Genomic DNA, 27,154 nt, shown 5'->3' with positions numbered 1-27,154 from the left:
CTTTTGTAAAGTGAAGAATTTTTTTGTAGAGTGGACCCACTGTCCTGTTGATCTCTTGTGTCAATCCACGTGGTGGGACATGGTTTTCTTAAGGCCAGGCCTGCCTGTGACATGCATTCCAACCCCGTGGAACAGACTTCACCCAAGTCCTATATACCTGTCATTGTACCCTCAAGTCACCGCAGCCATCTCCCACCAGGCTCTGCCTTTGGGGTTAGAGGGAAAACAATCCCTTGTGGTGAAGGACCTTGAGCACAGCCGAATGCAGATGGCATGATCCCTGCTCCCTCCCCTCCCTCTTAAGTTGTGGGGTCCAGTTTGTGAGTAAGGGGGGAACATGGTAACCCTTATAGTACCATTCTTCATCCATTTAAGACCCCCAACATCCTGTTTTGGTGAACTTAGGATTGGTTTCTTTCCAGTACTTGGGAGCTCCTGTGAGGAATCCCATCTGTCTGAAGATGGAGCCCCTGTCCTAGGTCCTAAGACTCTACCTCCTGGCAGAGTAATTTGACTTGGGAGTGAAAAGTGGCCACAGTATGGATGAGTGGAGACGATTTAGGAGATGATCACACATTCTATCAGGAACTCAAGCTTCTGGCTTCCTCCTCTCTCAGACAATATGGATGTTACCTCTCTCAATGTCAGTTTCTCATAAACACCCTGGTCTCCTAGAGCTGTGGTGTAGACTGAGTGGAATCATGAAAGTAGCATTTTGAAACCAGAAAGAACCCTTCTGCCCTCAATATCATTGCTGCAGTGGGGTTTCTCACCCTGAGTGCAGGGCCTGGGCAGTGGGCCAGCCTGCCTGACTGCATAGCATTTGAGTAATCTAGGTTCCAAACCACTTTTGCCTGGATTATCCTGATTGTCCACATTTCTCCAGATTGACCTCATTTTCGTTTCCTTCCAAGGGGAGGCACAGGAGTAAGAATGGAAAAAGATATGGGCGGAATATGTAAAACGTAATACAGCTTCCCCAAACTGGCCTGGGTAGGGAATGGTAAGGCTTCATGTCTTTGCAAGACCTACAGAAGATCCAAAATTTTCATTTTCATGTCCAACTGCGCACCCCCCGCCCCACCCAGCATACCCTTCTTCTTCCTCTGCCTCACCTGTAAAGAGATGGCAACATTCCAAGAATCATATTTCTGCAAAGGGAAGGAATGTAAAGGAAAAAAAGTGTGGAGAAGAGAGATGATTGTAATGACCGGAAGGATTCACATCTTTTCAGGAAAATTCACATGCTTTTATTGGTGGTGGCAACGACAAGATGGTACAACCTTTATCCTATTCCGAAAACAGAACAGAGGGCACAGCATCTGTAGCCAGCTGACAACTATCTTGGCCTTTGGGGCTGGTCTGGTCTCGTACTTGTGATTTCGATGGTACGTGGCCGCCACCAAAGGCTTGCCCTTGCCCCTGTACATAGCGCGTTGTCCCTGTGGGCGGGCCCAGCACTTTCCGTCAATGTTGTACTGTACGTGATGAGTTGTGTTGGTCTCCGCATTTTTCTGCAGAAGGGGAGTAACCGCTCCGGGTACCTTGACCTTTGTACAGCCGGGAGGCCAACACTGTGGGCGTGACTCTTTAGCGACAAAACCCTTGTGGTGATGATGTGTGTATATATATAAGGATATATTGGGAAGATTTCTAAATAAAAGTTTTACAAAGGGGCCTGGACTCTGTACTTGGATCTTGCACCCCCAGGCCTGAGAGTTGGGACATTAAAAGGAAAGGTCTGACAAGAGTCTGTCTCCCTGGATATAGAGGGGCCTCCAGGACTCAGCTGTTCCCTCAGGGTGGGATGATCCCACCCTGAGGCTCCCCGCCTTAGAGGTTCCATTCTTTTCCCTCTCCCAGGCCTCACAGAGGGGGCCTCTTGTGAACATTGTGTACCTGTACTTGTGGCGCAGGGCCACCCCGCAGGTGGCCTCCTCTGTGTGCTGGGTTCAGCCTGTATGGCTGGGGCAGTGGCTTTCCTCATAAGTTCAGGACAGATTAAGGTCTCACCAGAGGATGGTCCCAGGTGCTCTGATGACTCCATGGAGGCTGCAGCTCTAATACCTGACTCTCGAGGATTGGGGGGTGCAGGTCTCATGTGGGGCTCAGGGACAGGCTGAGGCTTTGGGAGAAGTGATCAGTGAGGGGAGGCTTAGGAATGGAAATGCCGTGACGGACGGGGACTCTGGGTTTGGGGGGCAGAGAGGGCTCTGCATATGGACTGTTGGAACTTCAGGGACCTCAGTGGGTTAGCATTTCCAGTGGAGTACCAATCCTTCCATGTAGTCGTGTTTTTTGAGCCCTATAACGGGCCAGGTATCATTCTAGGTACTGGAGATCCAGCAGTGAAGAAAACCAAAATCCCTGTTCTTGAGTTGCTTGAATTCTAGCAAGGAGACAGTAAGCGCGCACACGCACACACACGCATATTAAATATGCTGATTATGGTGTTGATACAGTGAAGTTACAGCACATTAGAAGGTGATTAGTAGCAGGGAAAAAAGATGTGCCCAGAAGGGAACTCAAGGGGCCCCTGGATGACTCTGGCTCCTTTGGGATTAGCCTTGCTCATCTTGCCAGGCTTTGATCTTGGCTGCACCTGTCCTAGGAAGCTTCCAACCATAATCTAGGAGGGCCAGGGCCATGCAGAGCTTGAGGGTCAAACTCTGGCCTGTAGGGAAGCTCCTGAGCTTTTAGAAGACTCCCAAGTATGCATCTCCCTGGCCCAGGGCAAGGAAGCCTTTGGGAAGATAGGAAGAGGAGACTTGGTCCTGGGGCAGGAGAAGGGGGTTCGGGTGGTGAGAGAGGGGGTGGAGGAGAGAGAGAGATGCATGTTCATGCAAGCAAGAGAGTGACATTTCGGAAGCTATAGTGAAAGGGGGTTTGGGGTCGAGGAAGTGGTTAGCCAAGACCAATGCAGTGATAGCCGAGGCTCTGGTGAGGATGGCATCTGGGGAGGAGGAGAATGGGAAGGGAGGAGTACCTATTTCCAGGAGGATCTTTCCCAGGAGAGGGCAGGGACTCCATTTACAGAGAGGTGAGGAAGACCTGACTCTGTGGCCACCAGGCAGAGTCTGTGGGGCTATTGACTGCCCAAGTGGGCCAGGCCCTTGGGGATCGTTTGGACTAGTGTCTCCATCTTCAGATAGGAAGACTGAGGCCCAGAGAGGAAGAGTCTTCCCAGGGCCACACATCCCATGGACAATGACAATAGTGGCAGGCAGGGCAAGACTAGACTTCCTGCCTCCCATGGGGGACACCTGCCCACCTCAGGGAAAAGACCATGTTCTCGCCATTCCACCCATTCCACTATTTGCTTTCTCTGCCCCTATTGTATTCACCTTTCTGTCCTGGCTGCCATTGTGTTTTTAACCGTTCGGTTTTGCACTTTTTGTTTCTATGTATCATCTGCTTCCATCTTCCTTTCGTCTGGCTAAATTGTCCCCAGCACCCAGAAGTCTGTCCTGACTCTCTGGGGCTTCCCTTCCCTCTGTGCTCACTTGTCTGCTTCCCCAATCAAACATGAGCCCCCTGAGGGCAAGACCATGCCTGATTGGTCTATTGGCCTCCAATGCCCCATGGCAGACCTGGCATGGGATCCTTTCAACATTGACTGAATGAAGAGGTTCCCATGTATGGAAACTCCTAGCTCAGTGTTGAGGCCAGCATGGAATGAGAGGGTGGGTGGGATAGGTGTGAGGCTGGGTCATCCCTACAAAGATGCCTCCTGCAATGTTCTCCCCCACCCCACCCCCACCCCGGCCGAAAACCACAGCTCTGGGCTGGTTGGGGCAGATGGACAGCTCTGCTCTTGGGGCTGCTTCTGTTGGTGGGGAGGCGGGGTGTGAGCTTTCTGGGGCTGGGCCCCAGTGGCCTGGTTATCATACTGGACCTGGGTGGGGCGAGGTGTGGCTGATGAAGATCAGGAGGCTGTTTATCCCTGTGCTCATAGCAGCCCTGCCCCCTTGTGCTGCCCACTCCCCCTTCTCTACGTGCAAAACAACTAACGGTGCTCTCTCTGGCCCTATGGCTGATGTGAGCCAGGCCAACACATCTGACCAATGTGCTGAGGACAGGCCATGGTGCTGGGCCATCATGAGTCAGAGTGAAAGGAGTAAGTCAGGACACCCAGAGCATCCTCTCTGTTGTCCAGAGAAGGAAATGAGGCCTAGAGAGGGGATGGGGTTTTACCAGTTACTCAGGATTTGAATTCAGGTCTGAGTCCAAAGCCAGTGTTCACTGCCCTTCAAGAGAGGAAGAAGAAATAGTCCCTAAGTAGTTGGGTGTTTTTAGAGCAGACAGGCCCGTGCTGTGCTGTAGAATCTGCCCAGGACCATGAGCAATTGGTGGGGGCACTGGAGAGCTTGCCTATAGCAACAGGCTCAGCTTGAGGACAGGCAGTAAGCACAGTCGATGTGGTGTCAGTTCAGGAAGGGAGAGGCCAGGACATGGGTGGGATTGAGCAAGAAAGGCAGAAAGAGAGGTGCTTTGTGGGCCACAGAAGGAGCCTAGGCTTGGGGTCAGACTTATCTGGGTTTAAATTTCAGGACTACCACTGATTGTACTGCTGTGTGACTTTGGGTAAATCACTTACCCTTTCTGAGCTTCAGTTTCCTCATCTGTTAAGTAAAGATATTAACTCCCATCTTACAGGGCTGGCATGGGATTTCAAAATAATCTATATAAAGTGCTTGTGTTTTATAGAAAGAGCCATTGTTATTGCTAGCAATGGGTTTGGGACAGGGCTATACCTGGGAACGGCAGAAGAGAGAAAGAGGGCAGAGAGGGAAGTGGGAACACTAATCATTCACAGCAGCAGGAACTGCTCTGGACCCGCCACATGCTGGGCGATGCTGGGCGATGCTGAGGGGCCAGCAAGGGACTTTCCCTGTCCCCTTGTCCGAAGGGGGCACGAAGGCTGGGTGGAAGCTAGGATCCAGAACATTACAACCCCAGAGGAAAGTGTTGTGAGAGAGAGAGGCCCGAGGGCTGAGGGAAGTCTGGCTCTGGCCCTGCAGGCCCAGGGTAAATGTTTGCTGAATTGAAAAGAGCCTGGGGAGGAGGCTGGAGAAGGCTTCCTGAAGAAGGTACCATTTCCCGCCTGCCAGGTGCCTTTGCAGGGAAGCACAGCCTGTCCTGAGCTCCAGCATCTTCTCTTAATGGCAGATGCAAGTTGCTCCGGGGATGTTGGTCCTCCCTCCTGGGTGCCCTACTCCTGCCAGGCCACCTGGGGTCAGGCAGGGCTGGGCTGCTAGAGCTACCTGATGCCCACTGTGACATTCCCTCTGGCTCCTCCTTTCTCTCGCCACTCACTTGGTCTGAGCCCTGCCTCCCTCCCCAGCTCCTGGCCTTCTCTGTCCACACAATAACAGGATGTGATCCGTTCAAGAGAGGAAGTGGGGAGGACGGGCAGTGCTGATAGCGCATTTCTGACTCTCTGACTCTCCACTCCACACCTCCCTTCCCCTCCTCCCCTCCGGGCTGCCTTCCATGAGGCTGCCTCCTCCCCAAGGCCCTGCCTGCTTTGAGAGGGATGAGTTTGGGGTCTTCCGGCTTCTCAGGCCTGTGTAAGCCTATGGAAAGGTACACGCTGGCCCACTGTACGGCCTGCTCTTCAGGCTCCGGCTTTGCTGACCTGCAATTGTCTGAGACACTGAGACTCAGGGAGGCTTGCCTGACAAGTTTTGGACTCCAGGGTATTTTCTGGAGCAGCTGGAGCATGAGGGTGGGCAGGTGAGTCCCTCTGCCTCCAGATCAGCAGGGCTCCACCCACACACCTGTTTCCTTGTGGGCCTGATCCAAGGCAGTGGGGTGATAGAGTCAATCAAAAGGGCCTCGTCAAGCACTGACTGTGCTCTGCCTTGCACAGTGTGGGATAGGCTGCACAGATGGGGAAACTGAGGCTCTGAGGGGCAAAGGGACTTGTTTAAACAGCATGAGTTAGGAGATAAGTTGGAACCAGAGTCCAGATCTCTTAACTCCCAACCTGGAGCTGTCTCATGCCTTTAGGCCGGCACTGTCCGATACAGCTTTGTGTGATGATGGCCATGTTCTGTGTCTGCCCAGCCCAATATGATAGCTGCTGAGCACATGCCGCTATCAAGCACTCGAAATGTGGCTAGTGTGACTGAGTAACTGAATTTTTAAGTTTGTTTAATTTGAATTAACATAAGTTTAGACCTGTTAATATGCCAGTCCCCTAGGAAAGGGCAGATTTTCACCGAGAGAGGCCGAGGGACCCCAGCCCCAGACCTGGGAAGCTCAGGAAGAGGAAGTGGGTCACTGAAGGTTAGCCTCACCCACCTGTGCTCAGTGTCTACAGTTTATAGCAAAGGGCGAGGCTTTTGACTCTGCTATCACACTCTGACTCGTCCCAACAACCCAATGCAAGAGGACAGTCACTCCTCATTTTACAGATGAGGAAACACAGAGGTCAGAGAGGTTAAATGATTTGCCCAAGGTCAAGTGGCTAAGAGACAAGCCCAGCTGGGATTCTGACCCTGGCTGTTTGGGGAGCCAGTTCGCTCACCCCACTACAGGTGAACCCCTGGATACAGCTGGGATCACTGCAGAGAGGCACCACCCAGTCCCAGGCCATTAGGATGGGACTACTTGGAGTGGAAATCAGAGGGCTCCCCCCTACATTGTGGGAAGGGAGGTTTGGTTATGTTATTCTGTGAGCTCCCTGATTTGGGGAGACGTGATCTCTCCTGACTCAGCTTCATTGATGCAGATGGTGGTTTGCAGATAACGTCCCCTCTCCCTAGACAACCCCCAACCCCTTGCCATCCCATAACTAGGCCCCACAAAAGACCCCTGCTTTTCTGAGACCCAGTGGACCTACGGGACCAGGGTGAAAAACCCTTTCCCACCCCATGCCTGGTGACAGCTCAGCCAGCTGCGACCTGGGAGCCCAGGGTCCTTCGCCCTTCCCAGCTTACCCTCTGCAGCCTGGGACCTGTGGTGCTCCTGGGTCCCAGGCTCTGCAGGATCTCCGGAGGCTGGGCCTTCTGCCCTCTGGCCGTTCCCACACAGGCTGGCCTTGGTTCCTTCCCTTGTGCTCCGCCCCTCTCTCCAGCAGTCCCCAGGGCACTGCGCTTTCAATGGGCTATCGGGCTTCCCCATCACTCTCACGCCCCTCTCCATTACCCCTGAATAGGTGGGATCCAGACAGACACAGGCACTCCCAGCCCCAAGCCCCCAGGCAATCTCGTCCAGGACCGCCTGGGACCTCAGATCTCTGCTGTAGGCTACCTGCCCGACCAGGCTGGAGACTTAAAGTCCTGGGAAGCTGAGTGTCTGTTTTCCGGCAATGGCACGTTCTAAAGCAGCTCTCTGAAGTGGCTGCCCCGGTCTAGGATGCTAGGATTTGACCCTGAGCCTAATGACAGGTCTCTAAGACTCCAGGAGTCATCATTCAGGACCCGTCTGCTTCTCTGCTTCCATTTGGCTCTTTGGCAGTCCCAGCAGATTCTGTGGGGCGATGCAAGGAAAGGCTGATGGGGCTGGCAGGACAGGGCCGTGGTTGCCTGGCGTGGTTAGTTTCTGAGGAGGGGGGGCAGGGTTGCCCACAGGCCCCTTCAGGGTCCACATCTGCTTGGTTGGGGCCTAGCCAAAGCTGGGCTGGCCTGCCCAGTTGCCAGGCGGGCAGGCTTTCTGTATGATGCTAATGAGGGCTGTGGCAGGCGAGGAGGGGGAGGCACAGCTTTTGTCCTGCACTTGTCCTTGCTGGAGGGTCCTCAGAGAGAGACAAGGGGCCTCCTCACACCCAAGTGGCTGTGATTAGCCTGCCGTCACTCACTTTGATGGCTCCGAGTGCTCTGGGGATGTGGACAGTTTCAGGGAGGGAAGGGGGGAACAAGCATGGTCCAGGGAGTGTCCTAAAAAATCAGGCCAGTTCAAGACTGGAGTAGAAAGTGCTGTGCCCTCCTCTGCCCTCCATCCTCCCTTAAGGGCCTATTGAGCTCCCCACGTGTTTCATGTGCACTGTCTCTTAGTTCCCACCTCTGAGCATTTCCCTGGCTCAGGTGCCTGCCCTGAATGCCCCACGACAGGTGCACTCCTGTGTGTTCAACTACCTCAGATGCTCAGATGCTGCATCTGCTGGATCCGCCCCCCACCCCTGCCCCCGCATCCCCCTGCTGAGGGCTGGGGCCTTCCTTACTTCTGAACTCAGAGCCCCTTGAACCATACCTGGGGCGCTTGCCCTGGATTGAGTCCCGGCCTCATCTCCCTATCTGTGAGTTGGCCAGTGCTGGGACAGGGTGTCACTGGTCACTGGCGGCTCCGTCATGCCCAGAGTGTGTGGGTGCACATAGGTGCTCGGTAAATATTTACTGAATTATTTCATCAGGTCCTCGTGGTGTGTGGGCACAAATGGGTCATTACGTTCATTTCATTAAGAGCATTTCCAAATCTATGTGAAAATAGAGAGGATAATATAATAAATGGCATGCATCCATCACCAGCCTCAACAATCAGCCACGTGGGTAATCTTGTGTCATCTATACCTCCATCCTTCCCCATACTCCCTGTCTTCACAATGGATTATCATGAAGCAAATCCCAAACATCATGTTATTTCATCTGTAAATTCAGTTAAAATCTTTGTTAGTTCTTACAATTAAAAATATCCACTGAACACCCACTCTGACTGATTGTGTGCTATGCTCTGGTAAATTCCTACTCATCCTTCAAAGCTCAACTCAATGGACACCTCTTCCTAGAAGTCTTCCCTGATCTTTCCTTCCCCTTTGGGGACTTTAATAGTGCCTTCTCCAAGGTTCCAATTGTATGCCTCCTTCACGGCACTCATGGCTTTTTAGTAATTTATTTGTTTTTAACATGAGGAGGAAGTATAATGTAATACTTGAGAGCTTTAGAATCAAATAAATGTGGATTCAAATTCTGGATCCACTTACTTTCTGAGTTTAATTTCTCTGAAATTGTCTATGGTATTGTCTATGGTAAAATGGGGATATAGCACTCACGATATTGTGAGGATTAAATGGGCTGTGAGTCCTCAGCACCTAGCACAGTGCTTGGCACATAGTAAGCATGCCTTCAAAAAGTGCTAGCATTTCTGGTGTTACAGGTGTCTCTGGACTGAGCTGCAGGGCAGGCCCCAGATGCTTCCTATGTGTGTCCTGGCACCTGGAGGGCCTCTCTGGAAGAGCATGACGGGGGCAGGCTCCCATTAGCCAGAAAATAGACAGACTGGGCTCGGCCATAACGTCCTAGTGCCCCTGCCTGGCCAGGGACAGATATTTTGGCAAAGAGAGGCTCTGGGTTAACTCTGCGCTATGTAAGGGCACTAGTAAAAATTTGGAAAAGTGACTTAATTTTGCTTTTTAATGCAGGTTTATTTTGTTTATTAAAAATTTTTAAATGTTTATTTATTATTTTGGAGAGCGAGAGAGAGATGAAGCATGAGTGGGGGAGGGGCAGAGAGAGAGGGAGACACAGAATCTGAAGCAGGCTCCAGGCTCTGAGCTGTCAGCACAGAGCCTGTTGTGGGGCTCGGACTCACAGACCGTGAGATCATGACTCAAGCCGAAGTCAGCAGCCCAACTGACTGAGCCACCCAGGCACCCCTATTTTATTTATTTTTAAACTATGAGCTTTTTTTTTTTTTCCCCCTCTCTCCCAACAAACATTTCTTGTTATAGAAACTCTGGAAAGAACAGAAAGAGAGGTAAACAAAACAAAACAAAAATCATAAACTCGGCCCAGTTCACCAATGAATGTTTCGTTGTATTTCCTCTCTTTAAAAAAAAGTCTGTATTTGGGGGCACCTGGCTGGCTCAGTCAGAGGAGTGTGAGACTCTTGATCTCAGGGTTGTGAGTTTGAGCCCCACGTTGGTTGTAGAGATTACTTAAAAATAAAATCTTTAAAAAATATATATATTTTTCCCCAACCATGAAATTATGATTGCATTATGTTTAACTTCTGCGTGAAGCTGCAGGCTTTTAAAGTAATTTTCATTTCGAAGGCCAGAGTCTGACTTTCAGACCAAAGCTCCAGATGTGAAATGTGCAGATGGTTTGAGTGTGGCTTCTTCTACACTGACTTAGAGGTGGTGAACATGTGGCCAACAGAATGTGCCCATAATGCCTCTTACTGCCCTGCTGGGGTTTCTGTTCAGAAAAAGGACTGGTTTGGGACAGGGCAGTATAGCTCAAACACTGGACGCTGTGTTTAGATCTGGGTGCTCTTAACATTATCAAGTGTCTCCTGCTACCAGGTGTTCAGATGCCTTACTCTCTGACCAATCCAGTGCAGCAACAGAGGCTGAGAAACAGAGGCTCAGAGAAGTGGGGAGTGGTGCCCGGGTCACACAACTTGTGCTGGGTGAGGGTCTCGACGCTCAGTTCATTCCTCCTGGGCCCCAGAGACGTCACCATTGAGTCCACTCACCCCTCCCTGCCCCTTCCTGTACTCTACCTCTCTCTGCAACCTCACAGCTCCAACTTGCACACCTCTAGTGATGGGGAGCTCATCACTTTACAGGGGCTTCTTTGCTATCACTTGATACTCTTCAAGACAGGCTTTGTCTCGGTGAACCAAAAACAGTCTCTCTGTAAATCTTCTCATCCCCAGCTCCATGCTCAGAGGGCACAGAGGATGATTTTTCTCTGGTCAAGGACAGCCCTGCAGATAACTGGAGACAGAGACTCCTGAGAGTGCTCCTTTTCAGGCTGAAAATCTCATCTTCTCCAAATATTTCATAGACTAATGGCAAAATTGATAACCAGGGAAGAAAACAGTTTTTGTTAGGGTGAAATAAAATCAGTTACATGACTCCAAAGGTCCTGAAATGTGGAGTGCACCTGATGCCTGTAATTTGATCTTAAGTGGTGTAAAGGTGATATGTGTTCCTTCTTCATTGTCCTTTTGATTCAGATGGAGATCCACTCCCCATCCATTCACACAGGCATTTCTTAGGGCTGGGTCCTAGCCCTACTTCTCATCCCTCCCTATTCCAGCCACATCAGCCCTGCCAAGGCCTCAGTTACCATCCGTAAGCTGCTGAATTCTAAGCTACCACTTCTGGCTCAGATCTCTCTCACACACCGAGCTGCATCCTGAGATGTGCCCTGGGTGCCGTGAACTCAGATGACCTGCCCTGGGACCCACCATTTGGCTCATTGCTTTTTGCTTGTCTCATTCATTAGCCCTTGAGTGCCAGACACTCTGGAGAGTTTTGTTGAATGAATACAGGCTCTCTCCTCACCGCCCCCCCCCCCCCGCCCCAACCTGCTGCTCTTCTAGTATTCTTAGCACCAACATCCAAGTGTTGTCTAAGATGGGGGACTAGGTGCAACTTGACTCTACTCTTCTGAGTCCTTCACTCCTCACATCCAGGGAGTCACCTTAGCCTGCCGGCTCTCCCCATTGAGTTGCTCTCTCACCCTCCCGCTTCGCTCCACGTGCTGTCCTAACTCCAGCTGTGCCTCTTGTCTCCTGGGTCCCTCCCCCACCCCCAGCCCACCCACTGGCTCACTGTTCACTGCATTGTCTATCGAACCCATTCTTCCAGCTGTGGTTGGAAAGACCTCGCTGAAATGCAAGACTGCCCGTGCCACGTCCTTGCCTAAAATACTATAATGGTGTGGCTTTACCTGTAAGGGAAAGATCGAATCTCTTCACAGGTCCTGCAAGGCCATCAGGACCCCTTTCCGGATCACCTTCTGCTCTCTCAACAGGCTGATGCCCCGATGGCTCCCCCTGCCTGCAAGCTTTCCTGTCTGCTCTTCCCCGGCCTGGAAGTAGCTCTTGCCTATGACTTCCCAAGCCCGGCACTTCAGATCTTGTCTCCCTGTGTCAGGGGGAGTCCTCCATCGCTGTCTGACAGCTCCCAAATACACATCTTCAGCCTGGACCACGCCTCCTAACTCCAGACCCACATACCCATCTCCAGACAAAACATGTGAATCCTGCCCCTGTTGAACCTTCCCCATCTCAGTCTGTGGTAGTTGAACAAGCTCGAAACCTTGAAACCATCCTTGGCTTCTCTTCTCCCCCCACATTCCGAATCATGTTGGCTTTACCCTCAAAATGTATCTAGATTCAAATCACGTATCCCTGGTGCCATGGCTGCTGCCTTGACCTAAGCTGCTGTTATCCCTTGCCTGTAGTATTGTGGTGGCCTCCTAACTAGTCTCACTGCTTTGCTTCTGCTTTTCTTGCCTTCTGGGATCTTTCCTCAACAAAGCAGCAGCATCATGTCTTCTGTGCTCAGACCCTCCAATAGCCTCTTCACTCCATCTGATTCAAAGCTGAAGTCTTTACAGTCACTCACAAGGCTCCATGTGAGTGGGTCTCACGCAGCCTTTCCAACCTCCTCTCCTGCATTCACTTCTTTATTAGTCACACAGATGCTTTCCTCATGCCCCTTCCTCAGGACCTTTGCACTTGCTGTTTATTCTCCTTGCCTGCCACCCTCTCCCCTCTGACAGCTGAACATCTTGCTTCCTCAACTCAGCTCTGTTCAAATGTTCCCTCTTAGAGGAGCCTTCCCTGATGAATCTATGTAAAATAGCACATAGCATCCTATTCTCCTGATCCTGTCTTGTCTTTCCCATATAGCCATATGACCTATTGTATCTATTTATTTGTTTCCTGGATAACCCCTCTAGAATGTAAGCTCTCTAAGAAGAGGGACTTCTTTTTGATCATTGCTGTATTCTTGGCATCTCGAAGAGTGCCTGGTCCACAGGAGGCATTCAGTAAATATTTGTTGAATGAATGAATAAATGAATGAATGAATTTTAGACTTAATATTACCCTTTCTTGATTTCCTACCGTAGAGGGCATCCCCATTTATATACTCTTGGCACTCTTCGTCTCCTTTAAAATATTTGGTGCAATTTGGTTACAGTTGACCCTTGAGCAGATGGGGGTTAGACACTGACCCCCCCCAAAAGTCACAAATCCACACATAACTTTTGACTCCCCCCAAAACTTAACTGCTCATAGCCTACTGTTGACCAGTAGCCTTACTGATAACATGAACAGTTGACACACATATTTTGTATATGTATTATATCCTGTACTCTTATAATAAAGTAAGCTAGAGAAAAAAATGTTATTAAGAAAATAATAAATCATAAAGAAAATGCATTTACAGTGCTGTACAACATTTATTGAAAAAAAAATCCACATGTAAGTGGACCCAAGCAGCTCAAACCCACGTTGTTCAAGGGTCAACTGTAATCAGATAGTTAATTAGATAATTGTATAAGCCCTATCTTGCTCACTACTGTATTTGCAGTCCCATGGTGGACATTAAATATGTTGAGCAAATGAATGAAAGCAAGCCATTTGGGAATGCCACTTGGGAAACTGACCAATACATAGGTGCTTGATAGAGGGACTGAGCTCTGGGCTACACATCGGGATGCCTAGGGTTTAGCCCTATCTCTCCTACTAACTTACTGTGTGACCTTCAGTTAGTGACTGTCCCTTTCTGAGTCACAGCTTCCCCAGCTGAAAAATGAGGAACAAGGTCACACCATTCAGGATGAGCATGTAGGCCAGGGGAGATTGTGATTCTAGACACTAGCACCCCCAGCATGGCTCCACTGCTGGCCTGCAGCCCTGGGCAGGGGAGCAGGGCTGTGCTGGAACCACGGGCAAAGGATTTGGCCTTGGGACCTCTGCTGGCAGGCTGGGCTTTTGGCACAGGGCCAGCCCTTTAGTTTCTTGGCTGAGTGAAGAGGCAGCAGGAGGGGGTGATTGATCTTCCCCAACTGGGAGGTCCTGGTCATAAATCTCACCAGCCCAGTGGGGTCGCCTAGGACCCAGGAGTCACAGCCAGTACATTCCTTGGCTTGGCTGCCTCCACGCTGGTGCTTTTTGCCCCTTCCAGCTCCCAGGCATGGGGTGCTCTATGAGGGTGAGCACCCATTCACTCTGACCATGGCCTCCAGCCCTGAGCCCCAGAAAGCCCCTGTCCAGAAAGTGCCAATCTTTCTTCAGGTCTGACCTTGAGATCACATGGCACTGCTTTGAACAGACCTGCCCTAGGCTCCTGTGAGTCATGACTCCTTAACCTCTTTGGTGCCGTGAAACCCTTGACTGGTCTGGTGCAGCCTGTGGACTGAAATGTGTAAAATAAAAGCAAACCAGGGTGCCTGGGTGGCTCAGCCGGTTGAGTGTCCGGCTTCGGCTCAGGTCATGATCTCGAGGTCTATGAGTTTGAGCCCCGCGTCAGGCTCTGCACTGACAGCTAGGAGCCTGGAGCCTGCTTTGGATTCTGTGTACCACCCCCCTCTCTCTGCCCCTCCCCCACTCATGCTCTGTCTCTCTCTGTCTCAGAAAAAAACATGAAAAAAATTAAAAAAAAGGAAACCAATCATATCGAAATGTAGTTGTTAGAATATTAAAAATGTAAGTTTGCAAAAGAGTAACTTACTTATAGTTTGATAATGTATTAGACAGTAAGATTTAGTGGCAGTCAGTCCAATGACTGATATGCTTCGAATAGTGATGAGCATAAGGGATATATCCAGATATCTGCAACAATGGTGTGTGGTAATATGGAAATATCACAGAGGGACTGTGCTTTGTTACCTTCATTCTTTTTTTCTTTTTAAGAATTTTTTACCTTTAGGGAATCTCATCACCCAACATGGGGCTCAAACTCACAACCTTGAGATTAAGAGTCACGCACTGTACTAAACCAGCCAGGAGCCCCTGTTGCCTTCATTCTTCTTCTTCTTCTTTTTTTTAATGTTTGTTTTTGAGAGAGAGAGAGAGAGAGAGAGAGAGAGAGAGAGAGAATGAGCCAGAGAGGTGCAGAGAGAGAGAATGACAGAGGATCCAAAGCAGGCTCCATGCTGACAGCAGAGAGCCCAACGTGGGGCTTGAACTCACGAACTGTGAGATCATGACCTGAGCCGAAGTCCAACGTTCAGCTGACTGAGCCACCTGGCACCCCTAAAGTTTGCATATTATCTTAAGAGCAGATACCCTTTACCAATGTGTCTCCATGCTTGTCCTCTCTCTGCTCTCAGCTCTCTCCTCTCTCTGGGGCTGCCTTTCTGCTTGGTCCAATGATACAGCTAACCTTTTTCCTTCCTAGCATCACCTCCTCCAGGATGGCTTCCTTAACAATTCAGTGGTCTGTGCTTCTCTACGGCACAGCCCTGAGCATGCCATGGGCACTGTTCCCAGCTTGGCTGACTGTTTACATGTCAGTGTCCACCCTCCCTTCCTCCAAACCACCCCCAAAAGGGGGTGGAAGTGAGGGGGCCCGAAAGAAGGGGAAATTGCAGAATCTTCCCTGGCAAACTGGCCCCCTCCCTGTCCTTCCCAACCTGGCAGGGATTGGAGCTGGACTCTGCCACCTGCTGGCAACAACTGCAATGGCAGGCGGGATGGCTGGAAAGTCTAGGCCCACTGATGTTTCTAAAGGGTGAATCACACAAGGCGTAGCTGGATGCTAGATGGAGGACTGGTCCAAGGGGCCTGATGATTCATGGTGGCAGAGCTGGGCTGGGACCCCGAGGGAGAAACTGAGTGTTGATGGAGCAGCAGCTCAGAGATGAGGACACAGGGTCCAGTCTTGTGGAGTTGCTGAGGCCTGAGTCTAGATCTTGGGGCCACACCAGACGAGCAGGGGGACCAATTTGTTACCATGGGGACCCAGGGCTGTGTCCATGCAGCTGGGGAGATGATCCCCCCTCAGCTGGATGAGGACACCCAGACAGCAGAGACCAGCCTCAAAGCCAAATGTCCACCCACACCCCCCTCTTCCGGAACAACTTGTTTTGCTCTAAAGCTTGGGACTTTGACCTGGGAGGTGTGTTTTCCTCCCATTGGTCACCTGATGTCCTTCCTGCTCATCCCCTTCCCCCACCCCACCAACCCAAAAACAGGGCCCTGGGAGTTCTTGTCCTTTCCTGGATTCTTTAGGGAAGGGGGGAATGCTTGGGTGAGGGAAGCAGGACATGAGACCTGGGGACCAATGGGAGAGGCTGGGCTCCTTTTGGGGGAAACTCCTTGGAGGGGGGGTCACTACAGTGACTTCCCTGCCCAGCTCTTATTGGCTCTCTCCTTCCTGGATTTCTGGGACACCTCACTCTTCTGAGATTTCTTCCTCCTGCTCTAACCTGCTCTAACCTTCCTTTTTACAGACCCTTATCACTGGGGCTGTGTCCTGGTCCCTGGCTTCTCTCCTTTCCCCTGCACACACACACACACACACACACACACACACCACATACACATATACACATAACATATATTTGCCACACACCGCACACATACATACACACCACACAAACACATATACATCACACCCCACAAACACCACACACACATACCCATACACCGCACACATGCACACATACATATACACCACACACATACCACACGCACACATGCACACGCACCACACACATACACACCACACACACACACACCACATACGCCACACACTCATACACAACACACATCCACACACACATCCACACACCACACACACCATACACACCACACACACACACACACACACACGCACACACACCCTGGGGTGACCATGTGTTCCTGTGCCTCAGTTACCAGTGCTGTGCCACACATGGCTCCCAGATCTAGCTCTCTATGCCAGACTCAAGATCCTGCTGCCTTCTGGATGTTTCCTTATGGAGGATCCACAGGCACCACAATACATCTGAGCCTGCAGCCCATCATCCCCCCACCTCTTCTGAAACTTGCTAGGGTCTCTGAGACACCAGGCATCACCCTGGGCAAATCCTTGTCCCTCACCGGCCACCCCCAGCTAGTCATGTGTTCAGAAGCCACGCCCTATCCACCCCATCTCCTAGAGGGCTCAGATGCACCGAGGCTGCCCTGGTGCAGCCCGGGCCCTGGGTGTGTGGCCATCCAGCAGCCCTTTCTCCCCTTTCTCCAGTGCTTGTACTCCCTTTCAGTCTCCACCCCCCGGGCCAGAGAAGTTTTCTCAAATGCAGATCTGGCCACATGACTCCTCTGCTTAAAACTCTCCAAGAAAATATCCTGATGTTTATTAAATTCAACCCCATTCCTTGCATACCGATCAGTGATTCCCGAGCTATTCATTAACACGAAAAGTGACTACTCTAGCCAAACTTTGTGCCAGAAGATTCTGAGGACTCCAAGTTGGGGTTAGGGAGGGAGAACAGGACATATATGGATGTATCACTCAAGTCCGAGCTGAATTCCCTCAGACCACCTGCGTCACCCCATCTTTGGATGATGGTGGTACCTGCTGTGCTTGAATGTGTAGACACAGGAAGTGGGGATGCGGCAGAACACGTGACTGCTGCCCCTGGCAGAACCATCTTGCTATAGAAAGGATTGCCCATGAGGTCCTGTGAGCAGCGGCTTGGTGGCTTCTGGGCAGGGAGACCGTGGAGGGCTTTCTGGGGACACTCCCTCTGAGGCATTGCCCTGGTGTGCTGGGTCCTCCGTTCTTGGTGTCTGTGGAGTGAGACTCTCAGCATCTCTGGCTTCCTGTACTCCTGGGGAGGGGTAAGGCAAGGAGACCCAGCATGACCTTTGGTCCCGGGCCTGGACAGGTACTTGGGTCATTCTTAGTTCCTTAGCTGGAGGGTCAGACGGACTCCACGTGACCCTGCGGTTTGAATGTCCAGGGCTTCCGGGACTTTTATTGGATCTTTCCACTTGGGGGTGTCCTTTCTTTGCCTCCATGGCAGGGCTGTGTTCACCCGCTAGTCTCCCTGTGTTGGGTGGGGGTGGGTCAGAAGGTGTGTATAGAGGCCTCTGACCGAGCCTTGACCTTGTCACAGGGAGGTTCCACCCAGCTTCCAGGTACCACATGTGGGGCCAAGAGGAAAGCTGAACTGGGCCAGGACAGCTGGGTTGGGTAGGGAAGGCTGGGGACTGGGACCTTCAGGCCCACTGTCATGGTCCCCATGGGGGAGGGTGGATTATAGAGCTACTGAGCTAGGCCAGGGATGGAGGGACAGAAGCCAAGGCTGAGTCCCAAGACTGGAGCCCCTTGGTCTGGTTGAGTTGAGTAGAGACAGGTGAGGGGGAGAACAGGAAATAGACCAGGCTGAGGGGGAGGGTCAGCTTTGACCTTTCCCTAGCTACTGGGGTTTTCCCCAAGCTCCTGCTGAGCAGCCAGACAACAGATTTCTTAATCCCACTGTCAGCCTTCCAAGATGCCCCGCCCGCAGGAGCAGTAATGTGTCACTCCTTTCCCCAGAGCCCAGCCCTGCTGCCAGGAAGGGGGAAAGCAGACACAAAAACTGGGGAGGCCGGGGGCTTGGAGGTGAGGCACCAGCTCTCTTCCTGTCTCCCTGGTCCTCAGACCTGCTTTCTTACCCAGCCTCTGAAAGATGACCTCGAATGCCAGCTTGAGTGGGCAGGGCACCGGCCAGGGGAGGCCAGGCCTGGAAGCTCATTACCATGGGAGGGAGGGCGGTTTCTCTCCACCTCCCCTCCTTCCTCCCTCGCCGCCTTCCTTACTTGCGCCTCTTCTCCAGGGCCAGACTAAGCCTGGGCTGATCTCAGGCAGACACGGACAGACCCCACGGCAGCTCCAGGAGCCCAGATACCAGCAGCCAGAGAGAAGGCCCAGAAGCTTCCTGCAGCCATGTCGGCCCTCATCCTGCTCATTCTGGGCCTGTTCACGGCAGTGCCACCCGCCAGCTGTCAGCAAGGTAGCGTGGGACTGGGCCTGCCGTGGTGGCTGTGGCGAGGAGGGCTGGGCTGGGTGGTGGAAACCCAGCGGAGGATGGGGTGATCCTCTGGCCTCCCTCACCACCCTGGACACATACAGTTGGGAAGGAGAAGCAGGGATTGGGCTCACTGGAGGAACCTCCAAAGGCAGAGATCTCTGAGCAAGGCTTCTGTCTGGGACTTGTTTTCCACGAGTGAGGAATGCAGGGTGGGGAGGTGGGGGGGGGGGGGGGGACTAGAGACCTAGAGGAGTTGAGACCCAAGATCTAGGAGCAGGAATTGCCTTAGAGATGGCAGGGTCCTGGGGCTACAAGGAAGAAGGGAGGGGCCCAAGCAACCCCCCAAACGGCGGGCTTGTTCCAGGGGAGGGGCAGTGTTGTCCGGGGCCTGCTTCCTGGGCTTGGGAAGAGGACAGTGCCCCAGTGTGGTCCCCACTGCGTACCTGAGATTTGTCCAGCTCTGCCTATGTCTTGTAGCCTGGAGAAAATCACTGGCCCTCTTTGAGACTCAGTTTTCTCATCCATAAAACGAGGACTGTAAACTTGCCCTGCCTACTTCCCAGGGCTGCTGCCAGGGCTGGGGTGCAGGAAAGTTTCACACCAGTGAGGAGCCACACCCTGAGATCTGGAAGTGTGGGGGACTCAGCAGGTGGGATTTGGGTCCAGAGAGGACCGGCAAAGATGTTTCCAGAGTACCCCTCCCTTGCAGGAGCCCTGAGCTTGCATGCACATCTACTTCCCTTCTGCCTTGCAGTCTTGGCAGCCCTCTTAGAAACAAGATCAGAGGGGTCGAGTAACTTGTGTGAATCACACAGCAGAGCAAGAAGGGATGTAGCCAGGGTGCAGGAGCTCCTGGCTCCAGGGGCCCAGACCAGGTTTGCCACTCACCGCTGACAAAATCCAAAGGCGGAGAGACGAGTGGTGGGGAAACAGGAAAGGGATTTATTTCAGTGAGGCCGACACCAGGAAGACCTGGTGGACCAGAGTCTCAAAGGCTATCCCTAAAGTGGAGAAAAGACTTCCAGGTTTATGTAAGAAAATGTGGGACAAAGGTGGGTGGGTACCTGCAGGTGGGCAGTGAAGGTCAGGTCTTTGTCTTGGGGTCAATCACAGAGGTCTTGCTGGCTCAGGGCAGTCCTGATTTCTTGAGAGGGTAGTTTTGGTTTCCTTTGGAGACGCTTTGCCCTCAGGGTATTTTGCCTGACTTGAGAGATAAGCTGGAAAGAAGAACTTAATCAAAGTGAAAGTTTGAGGTCGAAAGGGAGGATGGTTGAGTCCTCCTGCGGGGACAGAACTCAGATCACCTCTGTCTCCAGGTTCTGACCCTTGTGCTGTATGTTCACTTCAGAGCCACCTGGAAGGAGAATCAGGGACCGGAGTTCCTTGTGTGTCTGGAGGGAGTTGGCTGAAGGGTCTGGAGGAGGCAGGGAGGGGCCTCCCCGGGCTTGAGGCCTAGTCACTGACCTGAGGAACCATTGTTTCTTGGGCAAACAATGAAGCCAAAGCACTGCTTTTTGGCAAGTATGGAAGTCAAGATAACCACACTGACCTGGCGACAGGCCAGAGAGTTCCCAGATCCCTCCCTTGTCCCCAGTACCTACTAGGCTCAGAGAGGAGGCAGGGCCTTCGCTGCAGCAGGAGAGCTTTAAGGTAGACTCAAGGAAGGACTTTTGAGTGAGAGTGAGGCCGAGTGAGGTTTTTGATGCCCAGACTGGGCCCCTCAAAGTACAGGATGACACTAGGGATGCATGTGTTTTAGCCTGGAGGCAAGACCCTTTGGGAGCCTCCTGCAGGCCTCTGTCCCCTCCTGAGACCTGCCTGCGACTGCATGTCTGTCCTCTGCAGGGTCAAGCTCCCTCAGGCTCATGGAACACAGTCATGCCTGGGGGAGGGGAGAGCCCTTTGGGGCAGCCAGTGACTGAGGGCAGAGATTCTGGGAAACCATGAGGGTTAAAGGTGGTGTCGAAGGTCAAGGGTCAAAAGATAGAAAAGGTGGGGGGCACCTGGGTGACTCAGTCGGTTAAGCATCTGACTTTGGTTCAGGTCATGATCTCACAGTTCAAGACTTCGAGTCCCACATCAGGCTCTCTGCTGCCAACACAACGCCTGCTTCACATCCTCTATATCCTTCTCTCTCTTCCCCTCCCTGCTCATGTTCATTCTCTTTCTCTCTCAAAAATAAATATAAAAAAAATTAAAAAGAAGAAAAAAAGGTAGATGGATGGGGCCTCAACCTGGTCTCTGGCTTAGTCCCAGAGGCATCCAGCTGGAGAAGACAGAAGGGGAGCAGCTTTTGAAGCTTTCTATCTGGGCCCCACGACCTGGAGGAGAATTTGCCCTTCTGCCTTGCCTTTCCAAAGGTGTTCTGTCCCCGCCATCTCTCAGGCACCCCGACACCCCTGGCTGAGCAGTCTTGCCTGTCCCACACTCCCACCCCCTACCTAGTATCAGAGCAAAGTCATTACAGAACAGGATCTTCCAGATGCCAGACCCGCCCTCTCACAGGGAGATGGGGAGATACCCTCAGCTGGCAAGGCCCAGGCCGGCCATCCAGAGGGCTACTCTTTGGTCCTTGGGGCCCAGACACTTGTAGGGCGTCCTGCATGTGACTCACATGGAGGGATAGGTGGAGGCTCTGGGCTGTCCCTCCTTGGCTCCTCATTTCTTCTTTGAATTCTTGTTTTCCAACTATCGTCCCTTTTTTTTGTTTTAAAGTTTATTTATTTATTTTGAAACAGAGAGAGACAGAGAGAAAGAGAATCCCAAGCAGTCTCTGCACTGTCAGCGCAGACCCCGATGTCCACGCAGAGCTCATGACCTGAGCTGAAGTGGGAAGCTTAACTGATAGCCATTCAGGTGCCCCGCCACCACCGCGCCCCCCCCTCTCCCCCCCCCCCCCCCCCCCCCCCGCCATCATCCCTTACTTTAGCTCAGTGGGGTCAGGTCGGTCCTCCTTGCCAGCCCTGCTGCCTCAGAATGTCTCTTCTGGTCCTGGCAGCAGGCTGATGGCCTGTGACACAGGCTCTAGCCCTTGCTCTTCTCCCCCTCCCCCCCTCTTCCATTCTGCACTTGCAGCCCCCACTGCTGCCGAGCCTGCTGCAGCATCCCTGCTCCCCTCTTTCCAGGCCTGGGGAACCTGCAGCCCTGGATGCAGGGCTTAATCGCTGTGGCTGTGTTCCTGGTCCTGGTCGCAATTGCCTTTGCTGTCAACCACTTCTGGTGCCAGGAAGAGCCGTGAGTGCTGTGGGGGGGCTGGGGTCTGGGCTGGGCAGGCAGGGCAGGCCCCAGGACCACCGCTACTGCTCTAGTAGTGGTGAGGAGGGCCTCGGAGACCCGGAGTCCAGTCCTGTCACTGTGCAGAAGTGACACTGAGGCCCAAGTTCTCTAGGACTGGCGCTCGGGCTCGCCGGCCCCCAGACACGGCTCTGTTGGCCTCCACGGTTCTGCGAGCTTTGGGGACAATGTCTTCTCTTCTCAAGGTCTCAGTGTTTCTATCTGTAGAGTCAGGACACTGGCTTAGCCTGTGATGGGGGTTGTGAAAATCTCTGGGAAGAAAGGCTCCATTTTTCTTCAGGGTCAGGTGCTGTGCCACGTGCAGGGGTACAGGGGGGCAGTTGGACAGACAGACACAACCCCTGAACTCTCAGGCTCCCAGACCGGAAGACAAGGAGTGATCCCAGTGCAAGTACCAATGGTAAAAGGGAGAGCAGACTGCAGTGCTGGGCCTGCCCTGGTCTGGGGGGCTGGGGATGGTAGTCCAAGAAGGCTTCCAATTGCATGTTTATTCTGAAGCCTAAAGAATGCAGAGGAGCGCCTCTCGGGATAGAGTAGCACGGGAAGAGCATTGCAGCTGATGGAAGAGGGCATCGAGGCCACCAGGGGTCCAAAGTGCAGGACACTGAGGTCGAGGGCGGTGGGCTGAAATCCAGTCCACTCTGTGCTGGCCGATCCTGGAATAAGGCTGCACCTGCCAATAGCTCCCACGGAGGGGCCTGGTGCCAGGGCGCTAGCCAAGGCCCTGTGCAGCCCACTGCAGGAACACGAGCAGTCATGCGTAGAGAGAAGGATGGGAGGCCTGAGATAGATTGGCAAGGTAGGCAGGGCCCGGGCCTGGCAGACCCTCGTACGCCTATACCCCAAACTGTGGGCTTTATCTTTCGTGCAGTAGGAATCCGGTGAGAGCTTGTACGCTGGTCCTGGGATGAGAGTTGGCCTGAGCACAGGCACTCTGGCTGCTCCGTGGGGCATGCGTGGGGTAGGGGCCAGTCTGCAGGTGAGAAGGGCAGGGCGGGGGGCTGAGAGCATGAGGTCAGGAGAGAGTCTGGACTCTGGAGGGAGCAGAGGGGATAGAGAGGCACCATGTCTGACGGCTGTCTAGGGGTCTGGTCCCCAGAAGTTGGTGGATGGGGACGGCGGGGGGCAGGAGGAAGGACAAGGATGCGTCCAGGCTTCAGATAGTACCACTCACGGAGACGGAGCATGAGAGGCAGATCTCTGGGCAACTGCTGAGTTTAATTTGAGACATACTAAGTCTGAGGTGCCTGTGGGGTGTCCAAGGAAGGACAAGCAGCAGTAAGAGTCCCCGTGACCCACGTAAGAATAGTTTCAGGTAGGCAGGAGCAGAGGCCACAGTCACTGGGTTTAAACTGGAATAAGAGGCCAGGAACTTTTTGTCAGAAATGTTATTTTTTTTTCAACTGATCCAAGCTCTGCCTTCAGTGGAAGTTGACCATGTCTGTACCTAATTCCCTGGGGAAAGCCTTGTGGCAATCTGGGCAGACACTAAATCCTGTTGGGTCTTGAGCTGAGGCCAGAAGGAAAATTGCACAAAGTGTGAGGCCTTGGATACATCTTTTGCAAATCTTGGACTGGGACCTGAGACCCCCACCTTGGAGCAGGGAGAAGGGTGGGAAGGCCCATGGAGTGGGGCCAGAATCAGGCCACTGGCAGGGCCCCTACTGGAGAGAAGGGCTTCTGCCCAGGGCCAGCCACTGCTCTTGGACTCGTGAGAACCAGAGCCTAGAAAGGTCTGATTAGGCAAGGGGGAGGAGGGAGAACAAAGAGGGTAGGGACCTAGGGAGCCCGACTGATGAGCCCCATCCATAGGGAGCCCATGAACACAGTCATGACCGTTGGAAACAAGGCAGATGGAATCCTGGTAGGAACAGACGGAAGGTACTCCTCGATGGCGGCCAGCTTCAGGTGAGATGATGGTACAGGGTAACCACCCTGCGCTCCAGAAGGACCAGATGCTTCTGAGGGGTGGGAGGGGGCTAGAAGGTGGGAAGGCAGGGAAGGAGGAGGACTCATGTGGGGAAGGGCTCAGTGAAGAGAGGAGCTCAGGGAGGTGGCAATGGGGGCTTTGTGAGGGTGCAGGGCTCATTGGGGACCTGAGGCTCAGCTGGGGAGAGGGCCCAATAAGGGGGTAGGGACGGGTAGGGGGAGCAGCTCACAGGCAGACTGGGATTCATAGGGAGGAGTGCAGTGGGGGAAGGTGACTCTGAAGGGATGAGTCGGGGGCACTCAATGTGGAGAGAGGGGTGAGTAGGGGCGGCAGCTCAGTATGGAGGTGGACTCCATGAGGGGGTTGCTCAGTGGGGGCCCAGTGGGGGAGGGGCTCAGTGTAGGAGAGAGATGGGGCTCAGGGAGGGGTGCTGAGAGGCCTCCAGTCTCAGGTGCACCTGGGGCCAGATGTGGGCAGGGGAACCCCTTCTGGCACTCAAGGATTATTTATTCTGGAAGATACTGCTGTCACCAGTGCAGGATAAGGCAGGGAGAAGGGGATGGGATGGAATGGGTGGTGACCCCTGTCATCCTCTTTCAGGTCCAACGAGCACGAGAATGCCTATGAGAATATCCCCGAGGAGGAGGGCAGGGTCCGAAGCACCCCCATGTGACCCCCGCTTGCCTGTGGGCCCCAGCTGTGAGCCCAGGTGCCTGTGATGGATGCCCAGATCACCACTCAAGCCGCTCCTTCTCTGTGTAGGAATCTACAGTAAGGGGCCGACTCTTCCAACCCCACACTGCCCACCTTCTCTGGAGTGGTCACCAGCCAAAGTCGAAGCTCAGGCTGTATCCAGGTTAGGGCTCAGCTATGGCTCTGGGGGGTTTCCTAGGAGGTCTCCTACCCAAATCAATTCAGAAGACCCTTCTGAAGAGGACAGTCAGCTCGTCACCTCCTGCCTTGCCTCATACCGTCTTCCTCTAACTTTGGAAATGCCTCTTATTTCTGTGAAATAAAGATGTTTCGTATTTCCAGGCCTGATGCTCCCAGGGCTCCGAAAGAGCCCCTCAGGTTTACAGCCAGGCCCAGTCTTGCTTTCTGAATCATGACAATCACCTTCCAAAGCCACTGTCATGGTGACTTTGGAGGATTATCCAGGAAGCCCTCTCTGAGAGGCCCATGGGGCTAGGGAGCTCAGCCACTCTACCCCTTGTAGAGACCCTCCTGCCAGCACCCCTCCCCTGACCTGCTCTTAACAACTGTGATTCTGGGCCCTTCTTGGTGCAGCAGCATTCCCCTTCCCTATCCTATCCTCCATGTGGCCTGATTGCTGGCGGTTCACTCATCCCTCATCCAGCCAGCTCTAGCAAGCTCCAAGAGTCTTGGGCTAGGACTCAGGAAGCCCGGCTTTGAGTGCCTGTCCCCTGCCGGCTTACTATGTGACTTTGGGAGAGCTGTAGTCCTCTCTGAGCTGAGCTTCCCAGAGGGTTTGGAGTAGAATCATCCTCACAAGTGCCACTGACTTCTAGTTCTGGGTGGGGGTGGAGTCAGGGAACTGGGTCCCCAGGAGAATGAAGCAGGAAGGAGTCAGGGGAGGAGGCGTACTTAGCAGGCTGGCTGACCCTGGAGGCCCCTCATCCCTGTGACTGTCATTCTTATGGGAACGGGCAGAGTCGGGGGCAGGTGGGTGACAACCTGAGACCCACCCAGGAGCACTCCCAGATCTAGAGGAGTGGGGCTAGAGGGTAGGAGGCAGTCCACCTTGTCCCAAAGATCTCCCTCTGCCAGCTGTCTCAACCCATCACAGCCCCCTAGCTTCACCATTTCAGCCATTGCCTTGCTGTTCAAAGGCTTCAGCCAGATGCTCAGGGAGAGATCCATCTGAAATCTGAATTAGCCTTTCTCACCGCACGGAAGTCTAGTTTGCAGCCTGCAGCAGTGGGAAGAGCCCTGAGCAAGGTCTACCCTTGCCTGCTGTGTGACTCAGGACAAGTTGCCTTCCTTCTCTGAGCTGAAGCTCAGAGAATTGTGGCTGTGCTCATGTAGACAGTTGCCTTCTTACCCACCTCTGTCAGTTTAAACTCTGCATATTCCTTTTTCTTGGCCCTGCCAAGGTTCTTTTTTGTCTAGGAAGTCCTCCCTGACTAGATCAGAGGGCAGAACCAGGGGGGCAGCCAGACCAGCCTATTCCTTAAGGAGAGATGGAGGTTACTTGAGGGCCTCTGCTAAGGCACAAACACCCCCTTCTTCCTTTCTAGCCTCCTTGGTCTGAACCTTTTGGCTGCCTGCATTCTTCTGGCAGGAAGCTCCGTTCCTTCCCCGCCCCCGCCCCTTGTCCCTGAGGGGTGGAGGTGGGTTCAGAACCGGCCCCACAAGCGCCCTGCTAATGCTCAGCAAGTGAAGCCCCGCCCCTCTCACCTGTGAGGCTTCCCAGCAGGAGCCCGTGGCAGTTGGCCGTCGCTGTCCTGCCAGGTTCCTAGGGCAGGCCACCCTCTCCCTGCCTTGGCCTCTTTGGGAGGCTCCCTAGCCCCCTCTCCATGGTGGAAGGACCAGGATGGTGGGAACCCTGGGGTCCTTGCGGGTGTCGCGCTGGCACTGACCTTCCCCCACCCCATGTTCTTGCCCTGGCAGAGGGCAGGGGGCATGGGGCTGCCGGCCCCAGAGCCCCCAGTCCTTATCGCCGGTTCCCACCTGCCAGCCTAGCCAGATGAGGGAGGGAAAGGAGGCTGGGCCCGGGCCAGGGCGGTGCTTAATGACCCTCCGGGGCCTAATCTCAGGCTGGCAGCCGCTGAGTGGCTCAGGCTTGCTCCTGGAGGAGGCTGATAACACACCAGCTGGGCCCCCCACCATCTATCGGGGCTGCACAGCCAGTCCCAGGGGGCGGCGATCAGGGGGCCTGGGGAAGGGAGCCTCTGGGCTGGGGCAGGTTGGGAGGCGAGCTCCCCCCGGCCAGGCCCCGGGGGGGAGGGGATTCTGATCGCCTTGAGTGACAGATAAGGGGAGGGACTGGAGCGGCGGGCTGGCCCGGCAGGACCCCCCGCCCCGCCGCGCCGAGGCCCTTATGTCTTCACGACTTCCTGCTCCTTCCCCACCCTTTTCTCCCACCCAGTCCTGGTCTCCTTTTTTGCGCCCCCCCCACCCCCCCACCCCGCCTTTATCCATCTCTGTTTCTCTTTATGAGTGCACCTCTTGGCCTCTGCTTTTATCTCCATCTTCCTGTCTCTCCCGTCTCCTTCTT

General features: G+C 53.4%; 2 protein-coding genes across 3 annotated transcripts; one reads left to right on the top strand and one right to left on the bottom strand.

Moving 5' to 3' along the window:
- The first annotated feature begins 17,701 nt into the window (after positions 1–17,701).
- PDZK1IP1 (PDZK1 interacting protein 1) lies at positions 17,702–24,948 on the top strand. 2 transcript variants are annotated; one of them, XM_027059276.2, is made up of 5 exons: positions 17,702–17,817; positions 18,498–18,674; positions 21,818–21,926; positions 23,799–23,894; positions 24,517–24,948. In XM_027059276.2, the coding sequence occupies exons 2-5, from the start codon at positions 18,608–18,610 to the stop codon at positions 24,587–24,589; spliced, it is 345 nt and encodes a 114-aa protein (XP_026915077.1). In that variant the 5' UTR covers positions 17,702–17,817; positions 18,498–18,607; the 3' UTR covers positions 24,590–24,948. The 2 variants fall into 2 exon arrangements, with proteins under 2 accessions (XP_026915077.1, XP_014926086.1); XM_015070600.3 differs by lacking the exon at positions 17,702–17,817 and adding an exon at positions 18,136–18,283.
- LOC128313698 (uncharacterized) lies at positions 21,626–26,769 on the bottom strand. The gene is made up of 2 exons (XM_053213799.1): positions 26,335–26,769; positions 21,626–23,965 (listed from the first exon to the last, which is right to left on the bottom strand). The coding sequence occupies exon 2, from the start codon at positions 22,995–22,997 to the stop codon at positions 22,269–22,271; it is 729 nt and encodes a 242-aa protein (XP_053069774.1). The 5' UTR covers positions 22,998–23,965; positions 26,335–26,769; the 3' UTR covers positions 21,626–22,268.
- Between the last annotated feature and the right edge of the window lie 385 nt (positions 26,770–27,154).

This window comes from Acinonyx jubatus, chromosome C1, assembly GCF_027475565.1.
Source record: "Acinonyx jubatus isolate Ajub_Pintada_27869175 chromosome C1, VMU_Ajub_asm_v1.0, whole genome shotgun sequence".
Classification (NCBI taxonomy): domain Eukaryota; kingdom Metazoa; phylum Chordata; class Mammalia; order Carnivora; family Felidae; genus Acinonyx; species Acinonyx jubatus.
This window is presented reverse-complemented; position numbering and strand designations above follow the sequence as displayed.

Excerpts from the sequence above, each read along its gene's own strand:
- LOC128313698 (XM_053213799.1), bottom strand. The coding sequence starts at position 22,997 with ATGCTCTCAGCCCCCCGCCCTGCCCTTCTCACCTGCAGACTGGCCCCT.
- PDZK1IP1 (XM_027059276.2), top strand. The coding sequence starts at position 18,608 with ATGTCGGCCCTCATCCTGCTCATTCTGGGCCTGTTCACGGCAGTGCCA. Across the intron at positions 21,927-23,798 it reads TTCTGGTGCCAGGAAGAGCC|GGAGCCCATGAACACAGTCA; the intron begins GTGAGTGCTGTG and ends CCCCATCCATAG. Across the intron at positions 23,895-24,516 it reads TCGATGGCGGCCAGCTTCAG|GTCCAACGAGCACGAGAATG; the intron begins GTGAGATGATGG and ends ATCCTCTTTCAG.